At 42.0% G+C, this 12,859-nt stretch overlaps 1 protein-coding gene across 2 annotated transcripts in view; it reads right to left on the reverse strand.

Moving 5' to 3' along the window:
- Positions 1–588: 588 nt before the first annotated feature.
- Positions 589–12,859, reverse strand: part of LOC143975136 (putative ATP-dependent RNA helicase DDX60) — a 595,575-nt gene continuing 583,304 nt past the window's right edge. For both annotated transcript variants that reach the window (XM_077477174.1, XM_077477173.1), the window contains one exon: positions 589–5,432. In XM_077477174.1, coding sequence (XP_077333300.1) covers positions 5,339–5,432 — 94 coding nt within the window. In that variant the 3' untranslated portion in view covers positions 589–5,338. The remainder of the gene's footprint in view (positions 5,433–12,859) is intronic.

Consider the following 12,859-nt stretch of genomic DNA (forward strand, 5'->3'; position numbering starts at 1 on the left):
GAGATGCGTCATTTTTGCTCGTAGGACGTCTGAAGGTACTACATCAATGTTGGTGCTCTGTATGTGGCCAGGCTGTGTAAAAGTCTCACACATGTGGTATCGCCATACTCGGGAAGAGTAGTAGAATGTATTTTGGGGTGTAATTTGTTGTATGCTTATGCTGTGTGTGAGAAATAACCTGATAATATGACAATTTTGTAAAAAAAAATAATAATAAAAAAAAATCTTCATTTTGCAAAGAATTGTGGGAAAAAATGACAACTTAAAAAAACTCACCATGCTACTTAATACCTTGAAATGCCTACTTTGTAAAAAGGGGTCATTTGGGGGGTATTTGTACTTTCCTGACTTGTTAGTGTCTCAAGAAATGAGATACACCAGATGTACTGAAGGCCTGATCAGATGTGATAAATTTTTAGCGATTGGCACCATAGTTTGTAGACTCTATAACTTTCACAAAGACCAAATAATATATACTAATGTGGGTTATTTTTACCAGACATATGTAGCAGTATAAATTTTGGCCAAAATGTATGAAGAAAAATTACTAATTAGCAAAAATTTACGACAGAAACAAAGAAAAAGGCATTTTTTTTCACAAAATTACGTTTTATTTTATTTATAGCACAAAATATAAAACAACTCACTAGTCATTAAATACCACTAAAAGAAAGCTCTATTTGTGTGGAAAAAAGGATGCAAGTTTCATATGGGTAAAGTGTTGCACGACTGAGTAATTGTCATTCAAACTGTGAGAGCGCTGAAAGCAGGGCTCAAGTCCTGCGGGAACGCATGGGAACGGAGTTCCTGTACTTTTTTCCACAACAGGAACTCGGTTCCCGTCAGCAGCCGCGTCCTGTAAGACTTTGAAGTATGCAATCTGTGTGGCAGGTGCTACACCAGCATCCGCCGACACAGCTTCCAATAGTAAGTGCTGCACACCAGGGGTGGACTTACCATTCAGGCATTGCCAGTAGGGGGCCCCATGACAGCTTCCGCTTTGGTCTACCTGCCAATCACAGCTAGCTGACGTGTAGATCAGATCCCTGCTGCTAAGATATTGTATTTAGTCAGACCTCTCGTTATGCGCTCCTCCCCGCCGGCCCCTCCTGATTTTCTGTCTCCTGCATACTTGCTCTGTGTGTCCCGTTGAATCCCCCCCTCCTCTATCTTCAGTGCCATATGATGAGAGAACCCAGAGGAGGAGCACAGCTATTCTGCTCACAGGACATGCAGGGAGAGAGGTGAGCTGAGGGAGGAACATCAGTTTGGGGTGGTAAGCTGAGTACAATACCTGGCAACGTTTAATGCCAGGAGGGAAGTTTATGTGGAAATATGTGAAGGGTTGGAATAGCAGTGAGTGTGTGTTGAAGCCCTGCAGAGTTTGCAGCCCCCCAAGCTAACATACATCTCCTAAGCAGGAACACATCACTATCTCCCCAAGCATTCAGTCCAGATAATGTGCAGTTCATTTATGATCTTTCCGTTTAACCCTGTGTTATCCAAACTCTGTTCAATGAAAATTGTAAACTCACCACATAAACACTCTATATACAAAATAAAATTCCCCAATAAAGATCAGAACATGATGTTCACATTTGCATGGAAGCACAATTGAATGAATGCTGATTATTCAGAGAATTACCGTATTTATTTTTATTGAGGATTTTTTTTTTATGTACTAACAGTTAAGCTTCATACACTCAATACGAAAATTGGATGAAAAATACCACTTTTGAAGTTTTCGCGCATATGAGCGTATCATTTTTTTTTTTTTGGTGGAGGAGTGGATCTTGGGTGGGAGTTCCCACACTTTTTTCCCCAGGACTTGACCCTTGGCTAAAAGCTGAAAATTGCTCTGGTCAGAAAGGGGGTGTAACTGCACTAGGTTTGCTAGATTGCTCTTCAATCTACAGGTAGCACCACTACCCCTGTCCTTGCATTCATGGTCAGTTTAGGGGACCGTTAATTTGGTAATCACTGGAGAAATGTCTCCTTACACGGTGGTTGTAAAGAAGTTCCCCTTACATTGGATGGCAATGAAGACATTTCTTGTTTACATTGGCTATCAATGTAGACTGGAGATCAATCCACCACTGTCTATTGGCTATGCACCCTTATGTTCCACTGAACCCTGTCTGAGAAAGGCTGTTCTAAACAATCAAGTAGTTTGGGGTTGATTAACCACTTAAGGACCGCCGTATTGCCATTGTACGTCATCGCAATGGCACAGGCAGGCACAAGCACGTACATGTACGTGCCTGCCTTCCAGCGGGTGGGGGGTCCGGTCGGACCCCCTCCCGCTGGATACGGCGGTCCGGTTCGCTTCAGGAGCGATCCGAGATGAGGGGATGGCCGTTGGTTTCCTCGGGGCGGTCTTTTTGACCGGACTACGAGGAGAAGACAAAGTAAGTGCACCAAAACACTACACTGACACATACTGCATTCAGTGTCAGTTGTAACAGTAAAAACTGCCAGGGCAGTTAGTGTTAGGTCCAGGCATTAGTGTCGCTAGTGTCGCTAGGTAGCTAGTTATTTTTTTCGGTTCACCGCCAGGTTTTTATATCGCTAGGTACCCCGATATACTACCCAATAATTGTTTTAACCCCCTGATTGCCCCTAGTTAACCCTTTCACCCCCTTTTGCCAGTGTCACTAAGCGATCATTTTTCTGATCGCTGCATTAGTGTCGCTAGGTAGCTAGTTATTTTTTTAGGTTCACCGCCAGGTTTTTATAGCGCTAGGTACCCCGATATACTACCCAATAATGGTTTTAACCCCCTGATTGCCCCTAGTTAACCCTTTCACCCCCTTTTGCCAGTGTCACTAAGCGATAATTTTTCTGATCGCTGCATTAGTGTCGCTAGTGTCGCTAGGTAGCTAGTTTTTTTTTTTTGGGTTCACCGCCAGGTTTTTATAGTGCTAGGTACCCCAATATACTACCCAATAATGGTTTTAACCCCCTGATTGCCCCTAGTTAACCCTTTCACCAGCGATCACAGTATAAGTGTCACTGGTGACGCTGGTTAGCCAGTTAGTTATTTAGGTTCCCCGTCAGGTTTTTATATAGCGCCAGGGACCCTCATATACTACCTAATAAAAATTTGAACCCCCTGATTGTCCCTAGTTAACCCTTTCACCAGCGATCACCGTATAAGTGTTACAGTGACTCTGGTTAGTTTGCTTTTTATAGCATCAGGGCACCCACCATTTATTACCCAATAAAGGTTTAACCCCCTGATCACCCGGCGGGTGATATCAATTAGGTTTTAGGGTCAGGGTCTGCGTTGCCCCAGGCAGCGCTAGGTTAGTGCCAGTACCGCTAACACCCACACGCAAAGCATAAACCTCCCGTAGTGGTATAGAATCTGAACAGATCAATATCTGATCTGATCAGATCTATACTAGCGTCCCCAGCAGTTTAGGGTCCCAAAAAAATGCATTGTTAGCGGGATCAGCCCAGATACCTGCTGGCACCTGCGTTTTGCCCCTCCGCCCAGCCCACCCAAGTGCAGTATTGATCGATCACTGTCACTTACAAAACACTAAACACATAACTGCAGCGATCGCAGAGTCAGGCCTGATCCCTGCGATCGCTAACAGTTTTTTTGTTAGCATTTTATATTTAAATCCGGAAGGCAGTGCTTGGTTTTCGGGGTCCCGTACATGGCTAGGCTCCCAAAAAGTCCCCCACATGTGGTATCCCCATACTCGGGAAAAGCAGCAGAATTTATTTTGGGGTGTAATTTGACTTATGCCCATAGCATGTGTGAGCAATATATCATTTAGTGACAACTTTGTGCAAAAAAAAAAATGTAAAATTCCTGCAACTTGTGGCAAAATATAAAATATTTCATGGACTCAACATGCCTCTCAGTAAATAGCTTGGGGTGTCTACTTTCCAAAATGGGGTCATTTGGGGGGGGGGGGGTTGTGTTATTTTGGCATTTTATGGCCTTCGAAACTGTGATAGGTAGTGAGGAGTGAAATCAAAAATTTGCACCCTTAGAAATCCTGAAGGCAGTGATTGGTTTTCGGGGTGCCGTACGCAGCTAGACTCCCAAAAAGTCCCACATATGTGGTATCCCCGTACTCAGGAGAAGCAGCAGAATATATTTTGGGGTGCAATTCCACATATAACTATGGCATGTGTGAGCAATATATCATTTAGTGACAACTTTTTGTAAACTTTTTTTTTTGTGTGTCATTATTCAATCACTTGGGACAAAAAAAAAAATATTCAATGGGCTCAACATGCTCCACAACTTCCTTGGGGTGTCTACTTTCCAAAATGGGGTCATTTGGGGGGGGGGTTTGTACTGCCCTGCCATTTTAGCACCTCAAGAAATGAGATAGGCAGTCGTAAATTAAAAGCTGTGTAAATTCCAGAAAATGTACTCTAGTTTGTAGACGCTATAACTTTTGCGCAAACCAATAAATATACGCTTATTGACATTTTTTTTACTAAAGACATGTGGCTGAATAAATTTTGCCTTAAATGTTTGACTAAAATTGAGTTTATTCGATTTTTCTTATAACAAAAAGTAGAAAATATAATTTTTTCTCGAAATTTTTGGTCTTTTTCCATTTATATCGCAAAAAATAAAAATCGCAGAGGCAATCAAATACCATCAAAAGAAAGCTCTATTTGTGAGAAGAAAAGGACGCAAATTTCGTTTGGATACAACATTGCATGACCGCGCAATTACCAGTTAAAGCAGTGCAGTGCGAAATTGTAAAAAGACCTCTGGTCCTTAGGCTGTTTATTGGTCCGGGGCTGAAGTGGTTAATAAAGCAGCAATTTGCTTAGCTCTCCACCTGCTTTGAAACTCTGAAGCCTATAGAGCAGGGATATGCTATTAGCGGACCTTCAGATGTTGCAGAACTACAAGTCCCATGAGGCATAGCAAGACACCGACAGCCACAAGCATGACACCCAGAGGGAGAGGCATGATGGGACTTGTAGTTTTGCAACAGCTGGAGGTCTGCTAATTGCATATCTCTGCTGTAGAGCAATACTTTTAGAAATAGAAGAGTTTTTTTAAATCCTGGAGGTGAGCCCAGTTATGCGGCCTATCAAAATCAACCACCAAGTTCTAGTTATTGGGGCAATGTAGGCTCCAGATCACGGCCCACATTTTAATAATGCAATGTAAGATATACTCCAGTGGAGTAGGCACACCACAGCCCATAACATAGATTGGATAGCAGTATCTGTACTCTGTAAAAAAAAAAAACAGCCCTTTTGTGAATCGAGGTTAAAAGCCCTTAAAAGTGCATAAGAAGACTTTGTGAATGTTTGTCGACATGCCAGAGAAATTTCAACAGAAGAGTGTTATCTACACTGGATTAAATTTCTCAGAATACATTGTATTCAGCTGGTCAAATGCCAAGGCAACTGGGTCATCTTCACACAATTCTTTCAAGGATACACTGCAGGGAAACAGTAAATAGAAACAGGTTACATATATCATTCAACTTTTGGACATGTAAAATGCTAAATCAGAAAAAAAAATATTTTTTTATTTTTGATTGGCGTTTTGAAAGGTGTTTTTCTGGTTCAGGTGTAAATGAATGTAGGAATGAGTGAAATTAAAGTGGTTGTAAAGCTCCATGGGGAAGTTGTACCCATAGGTAAGCCTATAGATACAGTATATATCTCCGAAACCTGCGCAGTTTAGGAGATATTTACCTTGTAGTGTGCCAATGATGTCATTGGTTAATGCTCTGTGAAAAAACGGCTATCCCTGCCGTTTCTTCACTAGCAAGTGCCGTGACTGGCGCATGCGTGGGAGTGGCATCACGTGACTCAGCCAGTCAAAGAGCTGGAGTCTGTGGGCTCGGAAGAAAGAGGGGGAAACATGGATGTGGCCTCCAGCGGGGACAGCGCAGGCTTTGTTTGCAGGTAAGTGCCACATAATGTGCTAGTATGCAATGCCTACTAGCACATTATTCTTTTACTCTTCAGGGAACATAAAAGGAAGTAAAACCCGTCAGGGTTTACTTCCTCTTTAAGAAGCAATTTATTTAAATTTATTTCAAAAGAAGATTTACCAGAACAGCAGAACTCTCAAACTACAAAGAATTGCATCCATTCCTTTGAAGCCTAGAGTGCAACCATCAAAATACAATGTTTTTTTGAGGATGTATTTTAAGGTTATGTGATGATGCCACATTTTACCAGCAGAATTGCATGCCATTCTCATAAAATAATGCCTGGAATTCATTAGTAGCGTCACAGATACTCTTTCGAATTGTGTCAAACCTCTGCAACACAAATGTGAGTGGCTGCAACAAATTCTTGTACCAGTTGGAAACAGCTACATGAATTTATCACGTGGAAGCATTGTGGGGGGCAGCCAGTGTTCATGCTGTGGATATTCCATCCTTGATACATTCTTAGACCACCGAGCGTTACAGTGTTTCACACGTCAAAACTTAATGAAACTGACATAAGGCTTTCATAAATTAGGTGCAGGACTTTTTAAAGGGACTATAACACCAGAAAGGTATCGCACTAATTAATACTTATTAATTAACAAATGTATTTCAACTGGACATGTTGTAAGACTTGTTAAAGCTGAACTCTGGGCACATTGTTTTTCAGTTAAATGCATGTATCATTACACACAAATCATAAATCCATTCCAATCCATTGCCTCTGAATACTCAGAAATTAAAAGTATAACTTATATCAGAAAAGGGGAGACCTCTACCAATGCCACATTCCCAAATTTTCATGGAAACAGAAGGGTTGCAGAACCCTGCTAGGTACTGCACTTTAATGGCATGACATGGGTCTGATCCATGAGAATATCCAGCTACCTAAACACCCCTAGTTTATTGTACACAAGTATGACAGGAGCTGTATAAGGCAATTGTATCATATTTTCAGTTGCTATGCTTTTTTTTTTAATCACATGCATTTTTAACAATTGTTATAATAAAATTATATTTTTTAAATGATATGGTCTTGGTCTCATATCATGCCATTACAGTACAGTACCTAGCAGGGTGTAGTTCTGCACCCCTTCTGTTTGTCTTTGTCTATAAATGATGTCATCACTGGGCTGCATATAGGAGCAGAGCTTTGTTTGAGTACCTAGGTCTTACATCCTTGCCTAGTGATTTGTGCTCTTGGGAAACTACTTTTCCCATGATCCTCATATCTGCTTTTATTACATTAGAATATTTGACTGGCGTTTTTTGGGCAGAGTTTCCGCAGGACTTGGGCATGCATAAACATTCTATGCTACACTGTGGAAGCACAGCCTGGTAAAATTTATTTTAACAAATATTGAAAAGTGTTTTCAGTACATAAAAAATTGTAATTTATAAAGGTAAAGTGTAAATTGTAATTTATAACTGTAAAGAAAACAATTGTAAAGAAAAAAATTGAATATTGTAAATAGCCTTAGGAACAAAAAGTGTAACAATGCAATATCCAAATTATTATATATCCGAATGCCCATACATTATCATACAAAATCTGTAGCTTAGAGTACATCCCCAGCTAATAAGTAGGACTGAACTGAACCCAACTTTGTTTACTATGCTTCAATTTGTGAATGAACAGGAAGCCGCTCAGCACAGAGCACTTCCCATGAATTCCCTGTTTGAGCTTTGGCTTGCACACCCTAATGCAATAGGCTGCACACACTTATGGTTATTTCATATGGCAAGAGCTGGCAGATTTCATGCCCAAAAAAATGACTATTTCCTAGGATTGAAGATCAAACAATTGTACAGATTTACAGCATACCTTTGGAGCCTTTCATCTATAGAACCACAGTTTCTGAGTGAGAGACTAAGTACTTTGCAAACGGATATATAAAATAATGCATTTTTTAGGAGACTGAAGATGGAAAAATTTGACAGATTTGCAACACAGATATTAAACCTATATGCACGGCCTTAAATTTCAGAGTGAGCATCTAAATGGCAAGATCAATATTGTATAGTTTAGCACCACAGAAATAAAGCAATATCTCAGGAAAACAAGTGGCATATTGCATCTGTAAATAATAAAATAGTGTCTTGTTTCAGAGAAGGAAATGGGAACAATTTTAGTTTTTCAACACAGCTATTAAGCCTTTGAAGGCAGGCCATCATCAAAAATTGCACAAATTTGCAGCACATCTTTTTAAGCCTTTAGTGGATAGGACACAATTTCTGAAAAAGGAGCGCAAGCACATTGCATGCAGTATTAAAAAATGAAAAATCTTTTTTGATGGCTAAAGATGGAAAATGGTTACAGATTTGCGCCACAGATATTAAAGTGTATTTCAAGTTGGGATAATACCTACTTTATATTTGTTACATGTTCTAATTCACATGTAACACTTTCGTTCACATATTAAAATTTGCAGCTAACCTTTTTTAACTAAAATAAGCAAGGTTTCCGCCCGCTTAGGAGTGAGATGAACTGCTGCCTCCCCAAAACAAACTTCACAAGTGAAATCTACAATAAAAGATTCAAAGAAAGGGAATTGGTGCTGTTCTATGTAATAGAAATAAAGGAGCCTCACAAGTGTAGTGTATATATAGGGAAGTATAAAACGATACAAGGGAAAAAAGATGAGAAGCTTCAAGATCATGCTGCAGGCAGAACTCTCGGCGGCGATTACCAACCTGGCCACCCACCTCACTAAGGAAATCGGGGAGCTCGGCTTCTGCACCAATGACCTGTAGGACAAGATGGATGTCGCCGCTACTGTCCTGGAGAATCATGAACAGGACATTACTGACATCAAAAAAAGAGCTGGATGTGGCCCTATTATGCCTGGAAGTTTTTGAGAACAGGGCTCGCAGGGGTAATCTGCACTTGCCTCCCCTCCACTGCCATGGCCCTGTTCCAGGAACTTGCCCAGCATCCACCAGGCATTCGGCCCCAAGAAATCCCAGGGACCACCCCGGGACATCATAAAGTTTACCTATTACCGCACCAGGAAAACAGTCCTGTGTGCGGCCTGGGACAAATCCAACCTTATGTTTCAGGGGTACCGCTATCAAGTCTTTGTGGATCTTTCCCAGACCATGATCATGAAGAGGATGAAGACAGATGAAGCCTTACACCTCAGCCCCACAGTCACAGCATATTCGGTACTGTTGGGGTTTCCCCTTCAAGCTCTCCTTTTCATACAAATGGCCAGAGCCACACCCTGACCTCACCAGATGAAGCACAGTCAATCCTAGACTCACTCCAGCTGCTACCAACTAGTAAAGGTGCCCAAAGCCTAGCCAGATCAGCTTCCTAGCAAGACTCCCAGGTCGCACGTGGGAAACGGTTAAAGGACAAAGGCGTCCCACCCCCCCCCCCCCCCCTCGATCTGTGGCCAACACTCAGGGTTCTGACCCAGGATGACCTCTGAGACTGTGAGTCCCATCCTTTTCCTCCTTCCCGTTTTTTTGTCCGCTTTTTCTCACTGTAACTTGTTCTCAGGCTGATTGTTAGTGCCTGTCTAATGGGCGTGCCTTACACCTTTAGTCTGGGCTTCTTCTATAGTTGGATCAGACAGTTATTTCTCCCCACTCTCCCTGGAACCCCCCTATTTTTGCTGTATTTTAAGCTATCATGACTTAGAATGGTCATGTGTCCGGCGGTCGAGCCCCCCGCCTTACACATTTTACCCAAGATGTGGTCCACGCTCAGCGTGGTGTACTTAGTAAGTTTTCACTGTTTTCTGTTTTTTTGTCTCTCCCCCTCTGTTTGCCTCTTCTCTGTTCTTGCACTCTCCCAAATCTTTATCTTCTCTCGTTCCCTCAAGCTGGAAATCCAAAAAAGTGGAGCTGGACTCCATCATGTGAGCCAACCTTCATCTCCTCTCTATGGCCCAGTCTCCATTGAAGTTTTACTCACACAATAGTGTGGGTTTTAATTTACCAGTAAAACGATCTAAGGTGTTTCATCACCTAAAATCTAGCCACATTTATGTAGTGTGCTTACAAGAGACCAGCTTTTCTTCCTCTTCTGCTCCAAAATGTATTTCCTCCCACTTCCCTACTTTCTATCTGGCTTCTGCCCTCAAGAAGCAGAGAGGGGTTCTAATTGCTTTTAGACGCAACCTCCTATTCGCGTGCTCCAAGGAAATAGCAGACCCAACCAGTAGATACTTATTACTCCAGGTTTCCCACTCTACTCTCTATGCTCATAGGTTACAGCTGGGCATTCCAGACATTCAAAATATTATCAGGCAACTCAAATTTCCTAACTCTCCATGCAACGTCTGATATCCCCCTATGGGTTTTTCTGGAGGTGCCTAACTGCGCACTGGTCCCTATCTCTGCCCTACTGTGGCTACTCCCTAAAATGGGACCTCCTTCTGCCAGCACCCTCATTATACACAGTCTGAAATTATAGGAATTGATACGGTACTCTGACAAACTTATGTCTCCATTCCTGCCGCTACTCCCCCTCTTGAATAATCCTATGTTCCCACCTGGCTCTGAACAACCACACATTTTCTCGTGGTGGCCTGCCCATGAGTTCTCACTGGTTCTTCGCTTTCTTGGTACCCGCGCTTTCCCCACGTGGTCCTCAATCCAAGAAACCCATGAAGCTCCACCAGCCGAACTCTTCCGTTACGTTACATTCAGCCTCCACACTGGATAACATCCCTCCGGCATCCTGGCTCCTTTCCATATCAAATGACTGCCTTTGAGCACACCTGCCAGCATTGCCCAGGCACTCATGGCACCATAGCTACAATCTACTCCTTACTAACCACCGACGGCACTTCCACTACCCTTTCCTATGTGCTTAAATGGGAACGTGACCTGTCCCCCATAGATTTTGCACACTGGAGTAAGGCCTGGTCCAGCATAAGAAAGTGCTCTTTTAATACTGCCACATTGGAGGCAGCCTATAAGGTTCTCCTACGCCTGTATCGCCAAGTCAAATCCATTATGCAATGATGGATGCTTCCGGGGTTGTGGTCAGAGGAGATGAATTGCATACATGGTGGTCTTGCCCCCGTCTTGTAGGATTCTGGTCAAGGGTCTTTGGCCTACTATCCTCCCTATTTCACGTATCCTTCCGCAAAGACCCCAAAATTTGCATTACTCCATTGCCCGATCCAAGGCCTTTTCTCTCCCCAGCAGAAACTAGTCACATAACTATTTATCGCAGCCCAACGAACAATAGCCGGCTGTTTAATTTCCGTAGGTAAAGAATACCTTGATGACCTTATGATTCATGAAAAAATGTCCCGTGCCAAATTTCTTAAGGTGTGGGCCCCGTGGTGGTACTACGCATTCCCTACTTTATACCCGACTAGTCTAGGACTCTAAATTTAATTTGACCCGATCTCCAGCCTGGGGGACCTTTCTTTCTCACCCCTTCTTTGTCCCACTTTCTTATGCGTCCCATTTCTGGGCCTCTTGACTGCCGCTCAGTTCTACACCTATGTGCCAACCCCCCTCACACATGCACACACACACACTATCCCTGTTAGTTTTTTTGTTTTGTTGTCCCCCCCATTTATATTTATTTAAAAAAATGTATATTATTTTTTCTCTCCCCATTCTGCGGACAGCTCCGCTCTACCTTAGCCCCTGGGTCTCAAGGCTTGGGCATAACACAATGACCCCCGACCTCGGCTTAAGGGTCGTGTCAGTTTATAATCTATACCCTTATAATATGTTTTATTATGTATTTTTACATGAACTTCTATCTTATGTTTCATGTTCATATCCCCTGCATGGGAATATGTTATCTGATTTCCCCCTTTTTATATATCAATAAAAACATTGTACTAGAAAAATAAAGCAGTTGATGCATTTCACACCATCAGTGCTTAGTCATAGTTATGCACTAATGGTGAGAAACATGTCACTTGCTTTTGTACCTGTACCTCTGTTGTCATATATGGAATTGATGATTTTTCCACAATAAAGACATTAAATTGGAGTGTGGCTGTCCAGGCATTTCTTTTTCACTATTTACATCACTACACTGCATTAGTGACAACACTCACCAAACTATGTGAAGAATTCAAACATACTTATGCATCATGGACTGGACACATTTAATTTGCTAAATGTTCCTATTACCACATATATTATATCCATTTAGAACCCTGCCTTTGGCACTGTCACCATCACAGCTCCGTAATATTCAAATCATTCTTAACATCTTTATTTGGGGGACAAAAAGACCCTGAATTTGCAAATGGAATTCTTTCTACCACTATGATGTCTTCAGGAATGGGGGCACAAAATGTCTATAAATATTATAAAGTGACTATTCTGGCATAAGCCAAACACCGGTGAACTCCCTCATCTGATAACTCATGGAAACAGATTGAAGTACACACACTGGGGGCTAATCCCAAACTACTACTAAGTGCCTCCCTCTTACAACAGCGACCATGCGCCTCATTTATGGGTACTCTGACAGTCACTTGTGTGTGAAACTCGCTTGTACAAAGCTTGAATGGTTTATCACATCAAATGCTATCATATTTACCCCTCCTTTCCCTATACATATCTAAATCTGGATTCCGTTTCTTGGAATGATCCCAGAATTCATTGTATCAGAGATCTCTTTACAGACTCGCACTTAAAATCCTCTCAAATGTTCTGCAACACTTATCACTTAAAGTGTTACTAAACCCAGGACCCTACATTCACTATATCTGGTACACAGAAGTACAGTACACAGAACATGGAAATGTAATCATTTTAGTAAATATAAACTGCTAAATACCTTTTCTCATCATGAGTATATAGCAGTCTTGTGACTTCTATCAGTGCCTGGTTAAAGCTTAGAGAAGTTTTCATACTGCACTGGCTGTCCTATCAGGATACAGGATCCCTGACCCTCTGGACAGTGCTAATTGGCCCTGTGCTGATCACATGCA

Source organism: Lithobates pipiens, unplaced genomic scaffold (genome assembly GCF_037356315.1).
Source record: "Lithobates pipiens isolate NorthernLeopardFrog02 unplaced genomic scaffold, aLitPip1_a1.2 Scaffold_13, whole genome shotgun sequence".
Taxonomy (NCBI): Eukaryota; Metazoa; Chordata; class Amphibia; order Anura; family Ranidae; genus Lithobates; species Lithobates pipiens.